Source organism: Microcaecilia unicolor, chromosome 4 (genome assembly GCF_901765095.1).
Source record: "Microcaecilia unicolor chromosome 4, aMicUni1.1, whole genome shotgun sequence".
Lineage (NCBI taxonomy): Eukaryota > Metazoa > Chordata > Amphibia > Gymnophiona > Siphonopidae > Microcaecilia > Microcaecilia unicolor.
Window position 1 is genome coordinate 367,374,277 of NC_044034.1, and position 24,339 is coordinate 367,398,615.

The 24,339-nt window shown below is 44.5% G+C and overlaps 1 protein-coding gene across 1 annotated transcript in view; it reads left to right on the forward strand.

Moving 5' to 3' along the window:
- The window catches only part of CFAP47 (cilia and flagella associated protein 47), a 1,083,264-nt gene that overhangs the window by 892,270 nt on the left and 166,655 nt on the right, over positions 1–24,339 (forward strand). The window contains 1 exon segment of the mRNA XM_030202357.1: positions 18,644–18,803. Within this exon segment, the coding sequence (XP_030058217.1) occupies positions 18,644–18,803 (160 nt within the window).

The following is a 24,339-nucleotide window of genomic DNA, read 5'->3' on the forward strand; positions in this document are numbered from 1 at the left end:
CATGAATTAGATTGGAACCTGGGATCATTTAATTTTTTTTCCTGGAGAGAGTAATGCATTGCCCCCCCCCCCCCCCCCACGGCCATAGCCAGCTCTGCAATTTTGGGGGGGCGCAGAGGTGGACGGGGGGCGCAGAGGTGGATGGGGGGGGCGCAGTGGTGGACAGGGGGGGGGGGGCGCCGAGGTGGACCGGAGAGAGAGCCTGTTGTTAAAAATTTACCAGCACACCACTGCCTCCTCCCCAAAGGATTTCCACAGCTGCTCCTCATTACCCTGATCAGAGACCATTTCCCAATCATCCTCCCCACCCTCCAGCTCCTGCAAGTTTTGCCTAGGGTGTGATGCATCCTGTGAATGGTAGTTCCTTCCCCAACTCCATATTCTGACCGGTTTCTTAGCTACTAGGGGGCGAATCTCATGTGTACTAGGAACCTGAGAGTGAATCTTTGTCTTCCTTAAGAATACCTCCTCCTCGAGCCCCTGACTCAGCACTCTTTCAGTCGGATCTTTCCCAGATCCCTTACATATGCTAACCAATTAGCGCGGGAGCCCTTTCCGCCAACTAAGTGGGTATCAAGAGGAGCTCACGCGCTAATGGCCACATGCTAATAGGCAAATTAGCGTGTGGCCATCAATTGAAGAAATGGAAATGCGGCCGTTTTACAGCTGCGCTACAAGATGCTTAGCAAGCAGGAAAGCGTCAAGCTACTGATACCAAAGGCCATTTTTAACCCAGCATAGTAAAAAGGTCCCAGAATTTGGAGTCTTTTTCTCTTATTGGGAGTGAAAAATAATTAATGGAACCCTAGTGCTACTTTATCTTGTAATACAGACTTGGTCCATTTCTAATTGCCTTGTTAAATACCAGAAAGAACGCTGCACGGAGCAGAAATATGCTGTCACCAATTTGATTAAAGACGAATCTCCGAGGATAAATTCATCCATTACTAAAATGAAGGTCACGCTCAGTTTACTGATACTTTGTTAGGATGTTCTTCTGGGAAAGCAGGAAATCTCACAAAAGTTAAGAAAGGCAGACTAAGACAAGAGAGGGAAGATATGATAGAGACGTTTAAATACCTTCGTGGCATAAATGCACAGGAGGTGAGTTTCTTTCAATTTAAAGGAAGCTCTGGAACGAGGGAGCATAGGATGAAGGTGAAAAGGGATAGCCTCAAAAGTAACCTGAGGAAATACTTCTTCACGGAAAGGGTGGTGAATTCCTGGAATGGCCTCCCAGTGGAAGTGGCGAGGACAAAATCTGTATCTAAATTCAAGAAAGCCTGGGACAAGTACGTAGGATCTCTAAAAGTGATAGGTAGAGTAGATGGCAAGCATGAGCAGACTGGATAGATCATATGGAGGGGCATAATCGAACGAAAACGTCTATCTCCATGGGCGTTTATCTCTGAGAATGGGTCCGTGAAGGGGCGGACTGAACCGTATTTTCGCAAAAAATAGACGTCCATGTTTTATTCGACAATTTGTGAGCTGGGCGTTTTTGTTTTTCAGTGATAATGGAAAATGAAAGCGCCCAGCTCAAAAACGAATAAATCCAAGGCATTTGTTTGTGGGAGGGGCCAGGATTCGTAGTGCACTGGTCCCCCTCACATGCCAGGACACCAACCGGGCACCCTAGGGGGGGCACTTTTACAAAAACAAAAAAAAAGGTAAAAGAGCTCCCAGGTGCATAGCACCCTTCCCTTGGGTGTTGAGCCCCCCAAATCCCCCTCAAAACCCACTGCCCTCAAGTCTACACCATTACTATAGCCCTAAGGGGTGAAGGGGGGGCACCTACATGTGGGTACAGTGGGTTTGGGGGGTTGGACGACTAAGCATTAAGCAGCACAATTGTAACAGGTGGGGGGGATGGGCCTGGGTCCACCTGCCTGAAGTCCACTGCACCCCCTAACAACTGCTCCAGGGACCTGCATACTGCTGCCAGGGAGGTGGGTATGACATTTGAGGGTGAAAATAAAAAGTTGTGAAACATCATTTTTTGTGGTGGGAGGGGGTTAGTGACCACTGGGGGAGTCCGGGGAGGTCATCCCCGATTCCCTCTGGTGGTAATCTGGTCATTTAGGGCACTTTTTGGGGCCTTATTCGTGAAAAAACAGGGTCCAGGAAAAGTGCCCTAAATTCTAGCTACAAACACATACTTTTTTTCCATTATCGGCGAAAAGCGCCCATCTCTGTTCGGGTGATAACCATGCCACAGTCCCGCCTTCACCACGCCTCCGTCAACTTTGTATGCTTCCGCGATGGAGTGCAGTTGAAAACGTCCAAGTTCGGCTTTCGATTATACCGTGTTATTCGTTTTTGTGAGATAAACGTCCATCTCCTGATTTAGGTCGGAACTTGGGCGTTTTTCTCGTTCGATTATAAGCAGGATAGTCCGTTTGACTATGGCAATGAAAAAAACAAATTTTTGTTGCAGGGAGGGAATGGGGATGAATCTTTGTCCCCATGTCACTTTCTAAGAAGAATAACCATACTAGGTCAGATTGATAATCCATCTAGCCCAGTATCCTGCTTCCAACAGGAAAGAAAAGTAGGTGCCCATTTCCTAATATGTATCAGTATATAGACATTCAGTTATATACAGTAATTACCCCCAAAATGTAATAAAAAACAATCAAAAACCAACAAAATAAACTAAACCAAGTATGATTGTTTCAACATCTACAAAATGGAAAAGGGAAAGCTCTGCTGCAAAGTGCTGAAATAGTTAAAGATCAAGGCAAGAATTTTAGAATCTACCTCTGCTACCGAAATTGGGATAATAAATACGTTTGTGAACCACATGAAGGCAGATTGCTCTAAGCACAGTAGCATATGAACCAGGTAAACACACAAATGTATTTAAGGATGAAAAGAATAATACGAGGGGAATGCAGTCTCCCAGAAAGACAGCAAATCTTTAACCTAAAATAATATTACCCAAAGCCAAAAGGTTCATTGTTGTTAGAATGCTACTGTGATGCCCTTCTATCTTTATCTATCACACATCTATCTAAACACCCTTTGGTATCCCAGAAGGTATCTCACATTAATAAAAAAGGAAGCAGCCCTTCCATTGTCACATCCTGAACTGCAGCCTAGTGTCTGCTTTACAAGTGTAGAGAATAAATGGTGCCCAAAGTCAGCCGCCAACTTTAAGATCCATACTAAGTGCCAATTCCATCTTTCCTAAGCAACCTTTATAGAATAATGCTTAGAAGGGATTCCTGTACCCAGCTTTGGGCGTGCGGACTTATGCCTGCTGAAACCTGGTGTAAATCCTCACACCCAACTGATAGTACTACTACTACTACTATTTAGCATTGCTATAGCGCTACAAGGCGTATGCAGCGCTGCACAAACATAGAAGAAAGACAGTCCCTGCTCAAAGAGCTTACAATCTAATAGATTGTGATAGCAGTTGGCAGGGCTGCTGAGAGACTGGGCCTGGGGTAAGGCCACCGCCGGGGCCCCGCCCCCCTCCGTCCGCCACCGGGCCGGGCCCCCTGCATTGAAATCACAGCGCCTCAAACCTCTGTGTGAAAGTGCTGCAGGCAGCAGCAGATCGCCTCCCTTTGGGCCTCCTTCCCTCCCTGTGTCCCACCCTCGCGTCAGATGAGGGCAGGACACAAGGAGGGAAGGAGGCCCGAAGGGAGGTGATTTGCTGCACTTTCACACGGAGGTGAGAGGCGCTGCGATTTCAATGCAGGGGGCCCGGCCCGGTGGCAGACGGTCGACGACAGAGGGCGGGTGGGACTGCGGCGCTGGGCCCCCCTTGGAGGCCCGGGGAATTTTGTCCCCCCCTGCCCCCTCCCCTCGGCGGCTATGGCAGTTGGTCAACAAATCCAAGTACTCCACAACGTTGTGCCTAATTTCTGGGAATGCCCCTAACCCGCCCATTCCCCTTCCATGACCACGCCCCCTCTTGAGTTTCGTGTTATTAAATTTAGGCATAGATGTTATAGAATAGCGACGGCCAGATGTGGCCACATGAAAGTGCAAATCCAAATTGATGCCAATTATTGATTGTTGAAGCATTGTTAACACGTATATGCAAAAACATCTGCCCTGAGCGCCCAACTGGATGACCTATATAGAATCTGGGGGGAAATGTTTACCTGCCTGGAGGCAGTGCATTTACACAAATTAAGGTGAGCGTATTTCCCTGTCTGACTGATTAGTTGATGAAGAACACAGATCAGGAAAGTACCCAAGAGAAGATACAGAAAACCATCTGGGTGCTAGAGGGTCTAGGGTTTGTCGTAAACTATCCCAAATCCCACTTGATCCACTCACCTTAATTAATGCTCCTTAGAGCTCAGATAGACACAACTCCAGCAAAAGCATCCCTTCCCTAGCAAAACCTGATGTCCATAGTGGAAGAAATATGCAAGTCAGCAGACATCAGAAGGTACAAGTTGAAATTGCCAGGCCACCATAAACCTATTGTGGATTGCAGCTAGATATAAATAAATTTGTTGAAGAAAGCTGACACGAATGATAAAAAGAAAATACAGGGCTCAATATTAAGCCCACAGTGGTCAGCGGTTTTCAAGCTGCTGACAGGCGTGGGCTGGATTAAGCCTGGATATTCAATACTGGGCCATATCTGGGTATGTGCAGTCACCCAAAAGTTAACTGTTCACCAGCCAATATTTAGACCAGTGCCCAGTTAGCTTGCTGGATAAAGTTAGGATAAATTTCATGTACTTACTGAACCAGGTAACAGACTGAGGGGCCCTTTTACTAAGCCATGTAGGTGCCTATGTGCATCAATTTTGACTACTTTGGCCATCTTTGCGACGGAGTGCAGTTGGAGACGTCCTAAATCGGGTTCTGATTATACCGATTTGGAGGTCCCTGGGAGAAGGATGTCCATCTTCCGATTTATGTCGAAAGATGGACGTCCTCTTTCGAAAACAAGCCCATTATTGAACATGCCTGAAGGTACTGTTTGAGCGCTAAGATGATCTGGCAAATTAACGTTGTAGTTAGAAAGATATAGTGGAATTGGAAAAGGTGCAGCGAAGGGCAATGAAAATGATAGCGGGGATGGGACGACTTCCCTATGAAGAAAGACTAAGGAGGCTAGGGCTATTCATCTTGGAGAAGAGACGGCTGAGGGGAGACATGATAGAGGTATATAAAATAATGAGTGGAGTGGAACAGGTGGATGTGAAGCGTCTGTTCACGCTTTCCAAAAATACTAGGAGTAGGGGGCATGCGATGAAACTACAGGGTAGTAAATTTAAAACAAATTGGAGAAAATATTTCTTCACGCAACGCATAATTAAACTCTGGAATTTGTAGTCGGAGAACATGGTGAAGGCAGAGTTTAAAAAGGGGTTAGACGGTTTCGTAAAGGACAAGTCCATAAACCACTACTAAATGGACTTGGGAAAAATCCACAATTTTGGGAATAAAGTGTATAGAATGTTTGTACGTTTGGGAAGCTGCCAGGTGCCCTTGACCTGGATTGGCCGCTGTTGGGGACAGGATGCTGGGCTTGATGGGCCTTTGGTCTTTTCCCAGTATGGCATTACTTATGTTCTTATGTAGTATAATGAATAGCAATGAGGTAGTTCTTATAGGGGACAAAATTCAGCTTGTGGAGATCAGTGTTCGTGAAGTCGCTGGCCGCTGTGGTTAGAAATATACAGGATATTGAGCACAGGTATCCGGATTCCAGCCAGCACCGAATATTCTGTAATCTGTGCTGACTAGCATTACTATCCGCTTAATGGCAATATTCAAAATCTGCTAAGCGGATAGTTAACTGATCAAAGTTAAGACTACCTTTTCACTGTACTAACTTTGGCCAGTTAACAAACTGGTTAGCAGTTTGAATTTCTCTGATAATTGGATTTCCTTTGGCTTTATCCAAGCTGAGCCACTCAGAGGGTATATTTAGCACAGTGCTTCTCAGCCCTCAAGCCTTCTCCTGGAGCCACACCCAGCCAGTTGGGTTTTCAGGATTAGTACCGTGAATATGCTTGAGATAATTCTGCATATACTGCATACCTTTTGCATGCAGATCCATTATGGTAATTCTAAAAACCTGACTCGGCCAGTGTGCCTTGAGAAGCACTGATTCAGGCAGCACTACGTGGTTAGTGCTACTAAATATCGTGCTGGATAGAAGTTATCCAGTTAGCGGCACCGACTAACCCCTGAATTCTATATATGGCACTCAAAATGCATGCTGTCACACGGTACTTCCGAACTGCTTCTGACTCCTCACTTGTTCCGGCTGTTCGCTCAACTCGGCACCTCTCTGTGCTGTCCACTCTCCACTCGACACCTCTCAGTGCTGTCCTCTTTCACCCACACAATTGGGGCTAATCCACATCCTGAGGAGAGCTGCTTCCTCTCACTTGTAAAAAGTAATTATTCACAGCACTATATTTATCCTGCAGAGTACTTCATTCAACAACTGTACCAGCGAAAAACAGTATGACGGCTGTAATACAGCTGCTGGTCGCAGTGCACTTTGCTTCACTTTTCAAACACACAAAACAACACAAATGTTCAGTCGTAGAATTAACTAATTTTATTTATTTATTTATTTATTGCATTTGTATCCCACATTTTCCCACCTATTTGCGGGCTCAGTGTGGCTTACAATAAGACATGAATAATAGAAATACATTTGATACGACTAAGTTATGGATTACATTGAACAGAGTTGTGCGAGACATTCGAATATCAATGGGAGTATAACAATGGGACATCAACATGGAAACATTAGAAGGAGACAATGGGAAAAAAGGGCATTGTTAGAAACCTAGGTATATAATGTACATTGTTCCGTGAGTAAGTGAATGATTGACTGGATAGAGGGATGGGGGATCAGAAGTGGATGTGTATTGAGTTGGTGAACAGTGAGTGTGGTTTCTAAGTGTTTTGGCTCTTTCCGTAAGTTTGTTCAAACAGGTGAGTCTTCAGTAGTTTACGGAAGGAGGCTTTTTCGCTAATCGTTCTTAGGTTGCGCGGAAGTGTATTCCAAGACTTCGTGCTCATGTAGGAAAAGGTTGACGCGTGTATCGTCTTGTACTTCAACCTCTTGCAAGTGGGGTAGTGAAGGTTGAGGTGAGTTCGGGATGATCTTTTGGCGTTTCTGGGTGGTAGGTCTATTAAATCAGTCATGTACGCTGGGGCTTCACCGTGAATAATCTTATGGACTAACGTGCAAATTTTAAAAGTAACGCGGTCCTTGAGTGGAAGCCAATGTAGTCTCTCACGCAGTGGTTTTGCCCTTTCATATGACTTTCTAATGACTTCAGGGATATAACCTGTGGTTCAGTCTAGTCCTCCTCTCCTTTCTAGTACTGCCTAGGAGACAGAGGCATTTTCACCACCCTCGTTTGCCAGACACCAGCACTCTGACAACCTCCCACAAATGTTCAGACTGACCTCACTCAGGTAATTAATCCCCACAGTTCAATGAAGCAAGACCACCCATAGGCACTGTCACTCGGAGCCCCAAATCTCTCGCTTCTCTCCCTTTTCCACCTTCCTTTGTCCTGAGCAAAAGAACTCCATCTGCTCCTCACCACTCGCCTTCATGGCTTTTTCCCTCTCCTGTTCAGACTCCTCCCAATCCATAGAGTCTTCCCTCACCCCCTCTCCCAGGTGCTGCTCCTCCACCTGATTATCCTCCATCTCCCAATCCTCCCCTGCCTCTACTACCTCCTGGGAGTTGTAGTTTTGTTTCTTCTCCTCCCTTGCAAGGGCCGCTGGGCTCTGTAGTTCTCTTCCTGTCTCCCATATCTCCTCCCCCTTTTCCCACCAGAGGATGCTTCTCCTTTCCTCGCTTACTGCCCCTTTCAGCTCTTCTCTGCCCTCCTTCTACCTCCTCCTTACAATGCATACAATGTAATTGAGTAACGAGCCAACTAGCACCAGTAATTGGATGCTAACAATCAATATTTTTCGTCATCAGTCCATAATGAATTCTTTTAAAGACTTTTTTAACCTTTTTGAATCTTGCCTTATAACCTTTTGTAACTTATTTTGAACAGACTTTTTTATATTTTATATATTTTTAAATCCATACTTATCTTTTCAATTTTAATCAGGGATCTATGTACCCTTATCTTCACATATGAATCGGGGGTTGATGTGCCAACACGTGTTTCGCCTATGCTCTTTCAAGGCAACCCCTTAAATCTTTTAATGCAGACTAGCCATCCTGCTGTGCAAATGGAAATGGATTGAAACATGTATAAAATATTTTAAAAATCTGTTCAAAAGAAGTTACAAAAGGTTATAAGACAAGATTTTAAAAGGTTTAAAAAGTCTTTAAAAAAATTCATTAAAGACCGATGATGATATAGGTGTGTCACCTACTTCCTGCACAATCGAGAGACTTGTCTCTTAAGGAAGTGCACCTCTGATGGTCCAATATAAATTAAATATTTAAAGATTGAATTGGAAGAAACTACAGACATGGCATAGTTATATTGGTATATATTTATATCTGTAGTTGTGTAAACATACATTAAGTTTGAGATTTGAACAATCAATTATTGGCATTAATTGGCAACAATTTGGATTTGCATGCGCATCTTGGTAATCTTTTAGCGCGTAATTGAAAAGGGTGTATGGCCACCGAATGGGCATGGGCAGGTCAGGGCTGTTTACCAAAGATATGCCCAATATTCTAGAATTTGGGGGATCTGCATCTAACTTACGCGCCAGGATTTACACCAGGTTTCAGTTGGGTGTGGATCCTGGAACTATGCTCTGTTCTATAAATGGTTCTATAGAATAGCGCTCCATGTGCATTTTTTTGCTCCCCAAATTTCAGCGCCATTTACTAAATTTAGTCCTGTGTATTTATTTATTTATTACATTTGTATCCCACATTTTCCCACCTATTTGTAGACTTAATGTGGCTAGCATAGTACCGGAGAGGGCGTTTGCAGACTCCAGTGTGAACAAATACAAAGTGATGTTGTGGTAAGATAAAGTTCATGTGGCACAGCCACATTAGGTTATCGTATAACGGAAGAGTTGTGTTATGTCCATTACGTACTTTAGTTTTGTTGTGTTGCAGATATCTGGCATTTATGTTGGATCGGCCGGGTATGCCTTTTTAAACAGGTTAGTTTTTAGTGTTTTCCGGAAGTTTAGGTGATCGTACGTAGTTTTCAAGACTTTTGGTAATGCTTTCCACAGTTGTGTGCTAATATAGGAAAAACTGGATGCATGGGTTGATTTGTATTTGAGTCCTTTGCAGCTTGGGTAGTGCAGATTTAGGTACGTTCGTGTTGATTCGGATGTGTTTCTAGTTGGTAGGTTGATCAAGTCTGTCATGTATCCCGGGGCTTCACCATAGATAATTTTGTGAACCAGAGTGCAGATTTTGAAAGCAATGCGTTCTTTGATTGGGAGCCAGTGAAGTTTTTCATGGAGGGGTTTTGTGCTTTCAAATCACATTTTTCCGAAGATAAGCCTAGCTGCCGTGTTTTGAGCGGTCTGAAGTTTCTTTAAGGTTTGTCCTTTACATCCCGCATAGATCCCATTACAGTAGTCTACATGGCTTAGTACCATTGATTGTACCAGGTTGTGAAATGCTTCCCTCGGGAAGAATTGCTTCACGCATTTGAGCTTCCACATTGAGTGGAACATTTTCTTTGTCGTGGATGTCACTTGGCTCTCTAGTGTTAAGTAGCAGTCCATAGTAACGCCGAGGATTTTCAGGCTGTCTGAGATGGGGCGGGTGTAATCTGGGGTGTTGATGATTGTGGGGGTGTCCGCGCTGTGTTGGGATGAGAGGATGAGGCAGTGTGTTTTTTCTTTGTTGAGTTTTAGTTGAAATGCATTAGCCCAAGAGTCCATGATCTTCAAGCTGTTCTTGATTTTGTTGGTGATTTCTGCCAGGTTAGATTTGTAAGGTATGTATATTGTGAAATCGTCTGCATAGATGAAAGGGTTAAAGCCTTGGTTGGATAAGGACTTGGCTAGTGGGGTCATCATTAGGTTGAAGAGGATCGGTGATAGCGGTGATCCTTGTGGTACTCCACAGTCTGCTTTCCACGGTGATGATATGTTTGAGTTTGATTTTACTTGATATGGTCTTGTGGTTAGGAAACCCTTGATCCAGCTAAATATGTTACCACCGATCCCGAACTTATCTAGTAATCTTATTAATATATTATGGTTTACCATGTCAAATGCACTAGATATGTCGAATTGGAGGAGGAGGAGGATATTTTTGCCTATTGCTAATTCCTGCTTGAATTTGGCTAGGAGGGTGAGTAGTACTGTTTCTGTGCTGTGGAGGGGGTGAAAACCTGATTGTGATTGGTGTAATATTGAGAATTTGTTTATATAATCTGTAAATTGTTTGGCTACCATGCTTTCCATCAGTTTGACTGTCAACGGGATGGATGCTAATGGACGATAGGTAGTTATTTCATTTGTTTTTTTCTTGGTGTCTTTTGGTATTGGGGCGAGTAGGATGTTACCATTTTCCTTAAGGAAGAGACCTTGCTGAAGCATGTAGTTTAGGTGGGATGTGAGGTCTGCTATGCAGGGGTGTAGCCAGACACCCAATTTTGGGTGGGCCTGGGCCCAAGATGGGTGGGCAGAAGAACTCCACCCTGTCCCTCAAGTGATTTGGTCTCTCTCTCTCTCTTGCCTGCATGCCATATAGTCTCTCAAACATACCCCTCCCCCCATACCTTTTAAATAGCAGATTTTCACTGGCAGCGAGCAGCAACTAATACACACTGCTCATGTTGGCCCCACAGCCTTCCCTCTGATGCAACTTCCTGTTTCCGCATAGGCAGGAATACATTAGAGGGAAGGCTGGTATGCAGGAAGGACAGTTGTTGGGAATTTTCAGCTGGTGGGGCTTCAGGATCCCTGCCAGACACTTCATAGGTGTGCTGCTACTGGGTGGACCTGAGCCCAAAGTAGGCGGGCCTGGGCCCACCCGGGCCCACCCTTGGCTACGCCACTGCAGCTATGAAACGGTCAGGGGCGGATTTCGTTAGGTAGTTGGGACAGGTATCTAGTTTGCAGTGAGTGTTGGAGAACCTGCTGATCGCTTGTGTAATTGTATTGACGGTAAGGAGGGCGAAGTTTAACGAATATCAGTCGTTTCTTTATTATTAAAAGACAGGGACAAGACTTGAAAATATATGAGTGATATTAAAAATGGATGCTCCAGCTTTTCCTCTCTATTGAGTCATTGGGAGACAGCTCAATCTTTTATTCTCCAGGCATAGCTACATTCTTGAACTAATCTATTCTTTATATAAACAAGCATTTTATTCTAAAATTACAACAATATAAATATTCAGCAGCATTTCATACTTGCATTTGTCATTGTTGCATTTGCATAATTTTGCTGTGAGATGTATTGCTTAACAATTTTCAAGCAGAACAACCCATTTGTAAAAATTAGCCATATGTTCAGATGCCCGCAGTTCGTTGGCTCATTTTGCTGATACTTGTAAACTGTGGCTGTAGTTCAGACAGCTGAGGACTGGATCCAGGGAAGGGATTTATTTAAAACCAGAAGACATGGCTGTAATAAAAAGTATAAGAAAGAACATTATCAGATAAAGAAAGCTGGAAATTGCACATATACAACGCATTCACAATGGCATAGTTCACATTTCAAACACCTGCTAACTGAGGTAACAAACTCTTCCACCACCCAAAAAGAGAAGGCCACAATTATTAATCTCAGTCACGGGTCAGCAAGAAATTTCTTCAATTCTACTACCTATATGTATAAACACACCTAACACAAAGAAAACATAAAAAATATGAATGTTATCATAGACCCCCCCCCCCCCCCCCAGATTCTATATAGAGCACCCAAAGTTGGCTGCCAATATTTATGCTCAGATTCGAGATCCATGCGCAATTTAATGAAGAAATGGACACTAATTTGCCACTTAGGGGTCCTTTTACTAAGGTGCGCCAAAAAGTGGCCTGCGCTGGCGTAGATGTGTGTATTAGACTCGCACAGGTTCATTTTTAAGCGCACCTGCAAAAAAGGCCTTTTTTAGGGGCCGAAAATGGACATGCAGCAAAATGGAAATTGGCATGCGTCCATTTTGGGCCTCAGACCTTACCGCCATCCATTGACGTGGAGGGGCATAATTGAACGGGGGCGACCATCTCTAAGAAAGCCCATCTCTAAGGACGTCCTGCCGAAGGAGAGGGGAAACCCGTATTATCGAAGCAAGTTGGGCGTCCATCGTTTGTTTCGATAATACGGTCGGGGACGCCCAAATCTCAATATTTACGTTGACCTTAGAGATGGTCGACCTAAATGTTGAGATGGTCGACCTTAGAGATGGTCGTCCCCGGTTTTTGGCCATAATGGAAACCAAGGACGCCCATCTCAAAAATGACCAAATCTAAGGCATTTGGTCGTGGGAGGAGCCAGCATTCGTAGTGCACTGGTCCCCCTCACATGCCAGGATACCAACCGGACACCCTAGGGGGCAGTGCAGTGGACTTCACAAATTGCTCCCAGCTGCATAGCTTCCTTAACTTCGGTGCTGAGCCCCCCAACCCTCCCCAAACCCCACTCCCCACAACTGTACACCACTACCATAGCCCTAAGGGGTGAAGGGGGGCACCTACATGTGGGTACAGTGGGTTTCGGGTGGGTTTTGAAGGGCTTACATTTACCAGCACAAGTGTAACAGGTAGGGGGGGATGGGCATGGGTCTGCCTGCCTGAAGTGCACTGCACCCACTAAAACTGCTCCAGAGACCTGCATACTGCTGGGTAGGACATTTGAAGCTGGCATAGAGACTGGCAAAAAAATGTTTTTAATTTTTGGGGGGGGGGGGTGGGAGGGGGTCATCCCCGATTCCTTCCAGTGGTCATCTGGTCAGTTTGGGCACCTTTTTGAGGCTTGGTCGCAAGAAAAAATGGACCAAGTAAAGTCAACCAAATGCTCGTCAGGGACGCCCTTCTTTTTTCCATTATCGGCCAAGGATGCCCATCTCTTAAGCATGCCCCAGTCCCGCCTTCGCTACGCCTCCGACACGCCCCCTTGAAGTTTGGTCGTCCCCGCGACGGACTGCAGTTGAGGGTGCCCAAAATCTGCTTTCGATTATGCTGATTTGGGCGACCCTGAGAGAAGGACATCCATCTCCTGATTTGTGTTGGAAGATGAGCACTCTTCTCTTTTGAAAATGCCCCTGTTAGTGGTAAGATCTCACACGTTAACCGGGCAGTAATCGTCAGCACATGTACAATGCCGATTACCATCTAGTTAGTGCGGCGTGCCGGAAATTGACTAGTGTGTGTAGTGGGCACACGTAAAAAATGAAATTACCACCCGGTCCTCGTGGTAGCCGGGCGGTAGTTCTGAATTGGCTCGCTTTGGGCACGTGTAAGCACCTACATGGGTTAGTAAAAGGACCCCTTAATTGTTGCCTGATTGAAGTTGTGCACGGATTTCCCATGCGCATTATTCTGTAACTTGGCATCTAACGTTTGCCACTCCCAACCCAAAAGGGAATGTGGCCACGAGAGGAGCATAGGTGGGCCATGGGCATTCCCAAAATTTAGATGCCAAATTATTTTAGAATAGTGCTGATCCACACCTATCAGGCGTAAGTTAGATGCCACCTGTGCCTGTATATAGAATAGGGCCTCAGCCCAAGGAGATAGCAAGGGATCATCCCAGGTGGTGATGTATTTAATTGCCCTCAAAAGAAGAGGTGACAGGGCTCCATAAAGGATCTCAAATACTCAACTGCACAGAGAAGGAACGTTGGAATAGTAGGCGGCTGCAAATGAAGTTCTACTGAAGTAGGAAACGGTTAAGATTTGAAAATGATAAAAGACCAGAAAAATTTGAACAAAATTAATATTGTTACAGATGATTAATATCGAGATTGTTGTTTTCCCAGAGTTCCGGTTATGACTCCTAATGTTTTTTTTTCCTCTGAAATGATTCCTCTTAATATATTAATTCAAAAGGAGTGAAGCCTGTGAAACTGGGATTACTTTAATCAGCGGGAATTGGATTGGAGATTCAAGGGTTTGTATTGTTAAACAATTTCTGGTTTTAAAAGGGAAAAAAAAATGAAATCAGGTGTATTACTTTCACTAATATTGGACAATAAGTATCTTTCCAATGAAATTGATGGACTATGCACCGTTATGGTCTTGAAGAAACCAACCAGATGATCAATGTGGAAAAATGATTTAGATAAATAATAACCGGGGATAATCGGGTTAATACCACGTTTTCTTTGTTTGCTGTTGTTTAAATTGATCTTGTCATGTTTCACTCTCCCTATTTATTTTGTGGTCTAAGAAAGAGAAAGATTGTATAAAATCCATTTATCTTGTTGAGATTGTTTTCTTCTAATATTGTCTTAATGTACAATCATCTCTGTTTTACTGTTTTGCAAGTGATCCTTGTAAAATGAAAAAATTATAAATAAATGATTAAAAAAAGGAATAGTAGGCGGCTCAGGTCTATGGAGCCTCGGCAAAAGGAGGGAGAAAATCTCGTCTCTTATATACCTCATATTTCAATCATATCTAGGCAGTTTACAACATAATTTAATAAATATCTACACAGTAATATTAAAAAAAACGATAGATGTTACAATAATTTAATAGAAAAGAAAGTAGAAACATAGAATATAAGGGGTTACCCTATCCTTCTGCACTCCTGATACTCAGCGTTTACCATTAGGAAACGGCTGGAGGAAAAATGTTGGGAGGACCATAGACAAACCAGAGACTGGGGGCCTGATATTCAAAGCATTTATGCTCCTAAATTGGCCTCTTTGAGAACTTACTTGGGCATAATTTTATACTTAAAATTGCACTGAACTCCTAAATTTAGGAGCATAAATAGAGGGTGACAATACCTTTGCACCGATTTTCAGAACTAAACTCATAAACCTAGGCCAGAGGTAGGCAATTCCAGTCCTCGAGAGCCGCAGGCAGGTCAGATTTTCAGGATATCCACAATGAATATGCAAGAGATAGGTTTGCATACCATGGAGGCAGTGCTTGCAAATCTATCTCCTGCATATTCATTGTGGATATCCTGAAAACCTGACCTGCCTGCGGCTCTCGAGGACCTGAGTTGCCTACCCCTGCACTAGGCTACTCCTCCACTAGCAACATTCCATGTAGAAGCCTGCACTTACAGATCAGCAATGCAGCCGCACAGGCTTCTGTTTCTGTGAGTCTGACATCCTGCACGTACGTGCTCTCGAGGACCTGAGTTGCCTACCCCTGCACTAGGCTACTCCTCCACTAGCAACATTCCATGTAGAAGCCTGCACTTACAGATCAGCAATGCAGCCGCACAGGCTTCTGTTTCTGTGAGTCTGACGTCCTGCACGTACGTGCAGGACGTCAGACTCACAGAAACAGAAGCCTGCGCAGCCGTGTTACGGAGCTGGAATGACAGGCTTCTACATGGAATATTGCTAGTGGAATAGCAACATTCCATGTAGAATCTCAAATAGTAGCAACAGAATCTCAATAGTAGCAACATTCCCATCTAGAATCTCCATGAGTAGCAACATTCCATGTAGAATCTCAAATAGTAGCAACAGAATCTCAAATAGTAGCAACATTCCATGTAGAATCTCCAATAGTAGCAACAGAATCTCCAAGAGTAGCAACATTCCATGTAGAATCTCAAATAGTAGCAACAGAATCTCAATAGTAGCAACATTCCCATCTAGAATCTCCAAGAGTAGCAACATTCCATGTAGAATCTCAAATAGTAGCAACAGAATCTCAAATAGTAGCAACATTCCATGTAGAATCTCAAACAGCAGCAACAGAATCTTAATAGTAGCAACATTCCATCTAGAATCTCCAAGAGTACCAACATTCCATGTAGAATAACTTTTGTTATGCTATCAGTGCAAAATGCCTTTTGTCCAAGGATTGCCTAGGCAAACGAATGGCAGTCCTAAATATGTAAGAGTAGATATTCAAAGCTATGTAAACCGCCAGGAGAGGCTGCTGGCCATTTCAATCTCTTGTCTGGGGCTAAGTGGCAATATTCAGCAGCAGTTAACCAGACTGTGCCTCTGAATATTGCTTCATAAGAGCCGACCCCTAATTGGTCAGGTTAAGGGCGGATCGGGGCGAACCTTCTGGATAGCAATTCTGGCTGCCCCCCCCCCCCATCCCAATCCCCCTTCTCATACCCTGGAAAGGAAAACATACCCCCCTGGCCCCATTCCCCCTTCCACCCACCCCCAAACATAAAGTAAGGTAGGCCACCCCTCCCCCAGCAGCCCCCCCCCCCCGGACCTACCTTGAGAAATCCCAGATGGTCCAGTGGTAAATAAGCAGGAATGATGCCCACTTAATCCTGCCTACATCAGAGGCTGCTTCAAATAGCTGCTGCAATGTCTAGCAGCAACTTTGTGGTACTTTAAGGGTTAGGGAATGTGGGGGGGGGATGTCTGTTTTGGAAGGTATGGGTGTTTTTAGGGGGTGGGGCTTGAGAAGGTAGATATATATGTCGGGGTGTGAAGGCTGACGAGTATAAGATAGTGTCTGGGGCATACTCTTTGCCCATTTTACCTCAGCCATGTTGTCTCCCTCTCCCCAGTCTCATCTTCTCCCATTTTCGCACCTCATCCCACCTCCCTCAATCTTTTCTCCCTCCCCCCTCCCCACCTTCTAATGCCTGCATATCAAGTGTCGTTCCTGGGCTGGTGGGAATCCATGCCAGCACAAGAAATGGAGAAGTTTACCCCACTGTTTCTTAGTCTACATTGAGTCTCTCGTTTGACCAACAGCAGGAGAAGTACTTACTTGCACATCATCACCTGCTGTCATGGAGCCAGTCTCAAAACAGGAGTTCTGAGATCCTGTGGCTTTTACTGCAAGACGTCTTTCAAGAAGCAGTAGCTGATCTGTGCTTAAGCACTTCTCTTGCCACTAGGGGCTTCAAATTGAAATCAGGAAGTGGTGGGACAACTGTTATCCCGTGCTCTAGCAGGGATTGCTGACCCTCATGGACACTAAGTACTCGAGGAGTCATGAGTCTAAGTGAATCTTCAGCCATCTAGGGGAAGAGGGGTATCTCTGCTGGCTCCTCAAATTTTGATATCAGAGATGTTCAGCAGTTTTGAGCTAGAAGGTGGGTGAGATTCTCTGTCATCTTCTTTCCTGTTTATCACACGGCACAAACAGTTGTGTATGGTATGGATGGATGGACAAACCACACAAATAGAGGGACTGATCGCTGATAATAGTCACTTATGCTTTTCTGTGAAATGCACCTAAAAAATGCCATAAGAGGGGGCGATGGGTCAAAAAAGAAGCAAAGTCCTACCATGAAAACTGTAGATTAGTTCTGTTGCTTAGGTATAGCATCTAAATGACTTGACACTAGGAAATGAGATTATTTTATTTTTGTTACATTTGTACCCTGCGCTTTCCCACTCATGGCAGGCTCAATGCAGCTTACATGGGGCAATGGAGGGTTAAGTGACTTGCCCAGAGTCACAAGGAGCTGCCTGTGCCTGAAGTGGGAATCAAACTCAGTTCCTCAGTTCCCCAGGACCAAAGTCCACCACCCTAACCACTAGGCCACTCCTCCACTGTTGCTACTATTTGAGATTCTACATGGAATGTTGCTATTCCACTAGCAACATTCCACGTAGAAGTCGGCCCTTGCAGATCACCAATGTGGCCGCGCAGGACGTCAGACTCACAGAAACAGAAGCCTGTGCAGCCTTCTACATGGAATGTTGCTAGTGGAATAGCAACATTCCATGTAGAATCTCCAATAGTATCTATTTTATTTTTGTTACATTTGTACCCTGCGCTTTCCCACTCATGGCAGGCTCAATGTGGCTTACATGGGGCAATGGAGGGTTAAGTGACTTCCCCAGAGTCACAAGGAGCTGCCTGTGCCTGAGGTGGGAATCGAACTCAGTTCCTCAGGACCAAAGTCCACCACCCTAACCAGTAGGCCACTCCTCCACTGTTGCTACTATTTGAGATTCTACATGGAATGTTGCTATTCCACTAGCCACATTCCATGTAGAAGTCGGCCCTTGCAGATCAGCAATGTGGCCACGCAGGCTTCTGCTTCTGTGAGTCTGACGTCCTGCACGTACGTGCAGGACGTCAGACTCACAGAAACAGAAGCCTGCGCAGCCTTCTACATGGAATGTTGCTAGTGGAATAGCAACATTCCATGTAGAAATCTCCAATAGTAGCAACATTCCATGTAGAATCTCCAATCGTATCTATTTTATTTTTGTTACATTTGTACCCTGCGCTTTCCCACTCATGGGAGGCTCAATGCGGCTTCCATGGGGCAATGGAGGGTTAAGTGACTTGCCCAGAGTCACAAGGAGCTGCCTGTGCCTGAAATGAGAATCAAACTCAGTTCCTCAGGACCAAAGTCCACCACCCTAACCACTAGGCCACTCCTCCACTCCAATCTTATCTGTCCTGTACTCCATTTCTAGCCATCTGACACATTCTTCTTAGAAAAGCTATTATTTTATTGTTTAAAAATCAGAGATGGTGTGCTGAGGAATGACATTTGTTTCTATAAGAGAGGCTGATTTTGACTGATTTGTTACCTGTGAATCCAGTGAAGAATCTGAGCAGTTTTCATTTCAGTAATAAGCTTTTCTGTGTCCTGCAGGAATCCGTTTAAGTTCCAAAGAAAAGCTGGACATCCCAGTGATGTTTGCTCCTCAGTCCATGAAATTGTATGAAGCCCTGGTGGTTGTCCACATGGTAAAAGAAAATGGTGAAGATTGGGAGTGTGATAACCTTGAGGAGTTAGATGGCAAACTGGAAAGGTAATTATTGCATAGAGGAAGATGGTGCTAGTGATTCCTTTTAAACTTCAGGCATTAACAGGCTGTTACAGAAATTTGTCACGCAGAATGTAGAGTTCACGCAATGTGAAGAAACACTGAAGAAGGACTAGAGGTGTGGACTTAAATTATTTTTAGTTATGTTTTTGCTTCATTTCAGGTTTGCCTTCTTTCATTTATTTGGAATATCAAGCCTGGTATCCCATAACACATAAGCACCGCCATACTGGGAAAAGACCAAGGGTCCATCAAGCCCAGCATCCTGTCTCCGACAGCGGCCAATCCAGGCTTCAAGAACCCGGCAAAACCCAAAAATAAAAAAATAAAAATGTAATAATGTTCAATGGACTTTTCCCTCAGGAATCTGTCCAAACCCCCTTTAAATTCCTTAAGGCCAGCTGCTGTCACTACATTCTCCGGCAACGAGTTCCATCTCCAACTGTGGCTAATGCAAGTCACAAACACCTAGCAGGAATACATCCATTTCTTATTCTTCATACCCAGAAATAAGTGATGTCTTTCACAAGACTTTCTCTGAGGACAAGCAGGCCATAATTCTCACAATTGGGTAACGCGAACCCGCGTTGCCCGGTCTGGAGCTTTTAACAAACTTCAAAAGAACTTTTCTGCTGCATGAGGCACGATCCGCTGTGCATGCGAGAGTGCCTTTCCACCCACCATGAGACCACTGTTATCGCAGTTGTTTTTCTACCGCGGTGAAGGGTAGTCAACATTTTGTCCTGCTCTTCATAGCTTGGTCTGAAGAACTTCCTGAGTGCCTTTCGGCTTTTTTTTTTTGTGCCTATTTTTGATGTGCCCGTGTTCAGGTTCCCTCAGCCCTCTTCCTTTATTATTCTTAGTTCTTTCTTTCCTGCTTTATAAGTTTCCCTTATTTTTCCACGTCAGTGGGCCATTTTTAGCCTTGACTTCAGTCGCGTTCGCTCGTATTTTTTTTCTTGGTATGTTGCCCCTTTTTTGGCACCATAGCTTCATTTCATTTGGCTGCAGAAATTTTTCCTTCCATGTCAACAAAAGTTTCCAGTGCCTTCAAGCGCTTTACCAGGTGTAATCGAAGCCTTTAGTAAAGACACCCATTCTTGGTGTCTTCAGTGTTTAGGGCCCAATCATAGACCTTCTAACTGTGACCTCTGTTTTTGTTTGAAGAAATGGACCTAGTTAGCCAGAGAGGCTCAACAAGAGAGGATTTTTGGAGCTAGATCTGATTCCTTGGCATCGGCATCAAAATCGGGTACACCATCGGCATCAGGAGTATCGGAACGCATGTGAACACTGGCCTGTGGACACTGGGAGCAGTGGTGCATCGAGTGGGTACCCACCTGCCTCGATGCCAAATGCTGTGCAAGGCCCCCGGGACCGGCCAGTGTCAGACCTGACCCTGAGTTGATGTGAGGATTTGACGTCGTCCTCGGCACTGAGGAGCCTCGATGATCAACTTTGAGTGAAGGCCAAGAAGCATCAGCATCGATCCCCCTTGACACGCAGTGCTGGGAGCTCTAAGGAGTCGAAGGAGTCAACACCTGAGAAGCGTCAGTGCTGAAAGGACCACTTCCCCTCCATCCAGGAGGTGCAGATGCATCGGTCTCCCAGCAGCCAGAACCAGGCTCCCGTCTCAGTCTCAGCTTCTGCAGCCTATCTCTGAGCTGGCACCCTAGCTTTTTCACAATTTCAGCCCTCAATGAGCATATCCGGGACTTGCTTCCTGAGCTGCTGGATGGCTTATTACAACGGTGTGCATCAGCATCAGGGGTGTTTGTGCATACCCTGCCTTCCATTGTGGCCCCACATGGCCCTCAGAAGCGGTGTGGCCTCCGACACTGGTGATGCATGCCACCCAGGTCAGTACACCCTTGATATCGGTGGAGGAAGCTTCGCCATGGTCGAGGCAAGAACTGACTCCTTGATGCCCCTCTCAAGGACATGGTTCCTCTAAGTTGAGGCAGGCTCAGTCTCAACACTCCCATGAGGAGGTTTTGACTGACACTGACGAGGATTCATAAGAGGATCCATGTACATTTTGGAGAATGAGTCCTATGGCATCCCCTCTGAACCCTCCCCTCCACTTAAAAGGAGAAAATCTCCCCCTGAAGAGCCTTTCATTTCTTTCTTTTCTGAAGGAAATGACTGCTGCCATTCCTTTTCCTTTGGAGATGGAGAACGAGCCCAGAGCCAAGATGCTCGAGGTTCTGGACTACGAGTCTCCTCTTAGAAAGGCTATGATTGTCCCTCTCCATGAGATACTGCAGAGATTGGGTGGCAGAGCCAGTGGCGGGAGGTGGGGATAGTGCTGGGCAGACTTATACGGTCTGTGCCTGAGCCGGTGGTGGGAGGCGGGGCTGGTGGTTGGGAGGCGGGGATAGTGCTGGGCAGACTTACATGGTCTGTGCCCTGAAAAGGACAGGTACAAATCAAGGTAAGGTATACACAAAAAGTAGCACATGTGAGTTTATCTTGTAGGGCAGACTGGATGGACCATGCAGGTCTTTTTCTGCCGTCATTTACTATGTTACTATGATTCTCGTCTGGAATTGGGAGTCCCCTCTGCCTGTCCCGGTGCTGCCTAAGAAGATCGATACTATATACCGGATCCACAGCACATCTGGTTTTGGTAAAACTCAGTTACATGGAAATACTTGTAAAACAAATAGGAGGAAATATTTTTTCACTCAACTAATAGTTAAGCTGTAGAACTCTTTGCCAGAGGATGTGGTAACAGTGGTTAGCGTATCTGAGTTTAAAAAAAAGGTTTGGACAACTTCATAGTAATGTGGAGAGGCATAAGCGAACGGATGTTTTGGGGTTTTTTTAAGCGAAGCTTTATTAAAAAAAATCAAACAGGCTCCGATGCTGCAGGCTCTTTTTTGGACATCATTCAACCCCGGAATAATAAAAACGTCCTTTTTGGCCGTGCTTTACTCAGCTCAGAGACCATGAAGTCTCTGAGCCAATCACACTTTGCATGTAACATATTAACATAGTAGCATGGTAATATGTTGGCAGATAAAGACTTGTATGGTTCATCCAGTCTGCCCAACAAGGTTGCCAGAGTTGTATCTGGCACTTTGTGTAGGTTACACTTCTTCATGATCACATACTGGCATCATAAACAGGGCAGTTGGCAAACATCTTACCTTGCCAACTTAATATAGGTAGGTATATGATGCTTGCTTATGTCCATGTGCCGCCTAATCCCTGTTCTGCAATACCTGTTTAACTTACATAGCACGTGTTTTCCAGAGGGCGTACATAGGGGTGGAACATGGATGGGACATAGGTGGGGCCCCCTCTTCTGTACATAACTTATTTATTTATTAGGAATTATTTACTGACTTTTTAAGGGAACTCACTTAAGGCGGTGTACAGTAAGAATAAATCAAACACGAGCAATAGCCAATTACAGTAGTAAAAATAGTCAAATAACAATACAAAGTTAAAAGAATGGTCTAATGTTTGGCAGTTAAAATTTAATGCAAAAAAATGCAGATCAATGCATTTGGGGAGTAGAAATCCAAGAGAGCCATACATCCTAGAAAGTGAGAGGATGATATGCACAGATTGGGAGACGGACCTGGGGTGAAAGTGTCAGAGGATCTGAAGGCAACAAAACAGTGTGACAAGTTGGTGGCCGTAGCCAAAAGGATGCCAGGCTGCATAGAGAGAGGCATAACCAGAAGGAGGTGTTGATGCTTCCAAGCCCTACCTGGAGTATTGTGTTCAGTTTTGGAGGCCTTATCTTGCTAAAGATGGAAAAAGACTCGAAATGGTCCAGAGGAAAGTAACAAAAATGGTATTGGGTTTGTGTCAAAAGATGTATGAGACTGGAAGACCTGAATATTTATAGCCTAGAGGAAAGGACAGGGGAGATATAAATCTATAAGAAATAATAAGAACAGAAAGGAACTCTATATAAATAGGAAAGAGGTAGATACAGAACAGAGAGAGGAGAGGAAGGAACACCAGAGCAATAACATAATGAGCATCAGATAGAGTAAAGAAAAGACATCATCTGGTGGTAACAATGGAATCAGTGGTCTGCGAAGTATGGCTGGGCCAAACGCTGCAACAAACAGGCCTTAAGTTGAACAAATCTTTTCCAGAGAAGGGGAAACGGTAAAACTAGAGGGTATGAATTGAGGTTTTGGGGTGGAAGATCTACTGCTTATTTCTAAGATAAGCAGCATAAAATGTACTGTTTTGGGATCTTGCCAGGTACTTATAACCTGGATTAGCCTCGGTTGGGAACAGGATGCTGGGCTTGATGGACCTTTGGTCTGTCCCAGAATGGCAACACTTATGTACTTAAGACTTAGGAGAAATGTCAGGAAATTCTTTTTCACACAGAGGGTGGTTGATGCCTGGAATGCCCTCCCAAGGGAGGTGGTAGAGACAAAAATGCTGACTGGATTCAAAAAGGCATGGGATGAACACAGAGGATCTCTAATTAGAAAATGGATGGTATTAAAAAAACCCTAAAACTTAAAATGGCTGAATGTGTGTGGATGTTGAGTGGTGCTTAAATGTCAACTCTGACTAGAAATATAGTCTTTGTCCCGTATATGGGAATCCGGTTTAGGATGGGATGGAGAAGGCTTTGACAGCAACTTCAGTAGCTGGAATGTGTGGATAGTTCTGGGCAGACTTTTACAATCTGTGTCCCGCAAATGACAAGACAGATTCGGATAGTCAGTAGTTGGAACGTAAGGACAAGTTCGAGCGGACTTCTACAGTCTATGTCTCAGAAATACCCTGAGCAAGTATTTTATATCACATTCATTGTTGGTTTAATCGTGAATTGATAATGAGTGTTGCTGTTGGGCAGACTGGATGGACCATTCAGGTCTTTATCTGCCGTCATTGATTATGTTAATATGTTACTATAATCGCAATCAGAGTCTTTGGATGCAGATGACAAAAAATTGTTTCTTCCAGCTGAAGGCTCTATAAATTGTACACAAGAAGCCCTTAATGTTGCTGAATATGATTGACTTGCCAGCCAGAAATGCTGACCCGTCCTCAAGATTATATCTCACCTTGCACTATCCTAGCTGGAAAGGCTGTAAGCACGGATCTATTTAGGCTTCAAGCTTTCCCTTCTTCAGTGCGCAACTATGGAATGCACTTCCTAGACATCACAAGGCACTAAAAATGCATCTGTTTACCAAAGCATTTTCTCCGGGAACAATATAGGACTATCGCTTCTGCCAGCTGGCATACGTGGATCCTGTTTAGTCCTATTCTTTTGTACTGTTATATGTAAAGTATCCTTTCTTTGTTTGCCTTCTACTCTACTATTCTCGTTTGTACATAAGTACATAAGTACATAAGTAGTGCCATACTGGGAAAGACCAAAGGTCCATCTAGCCCAGCATCCTGTCACCGACAGTGGCCAATCCAGGTCAAGGGCACCTGGCACGCTCCCCAAACGTAAAAACATTCCAGACAAGTTATACCTAAAAATGCGGAATTTTTCCAAGTCCATTTAATAGCGGTCTATGGACTT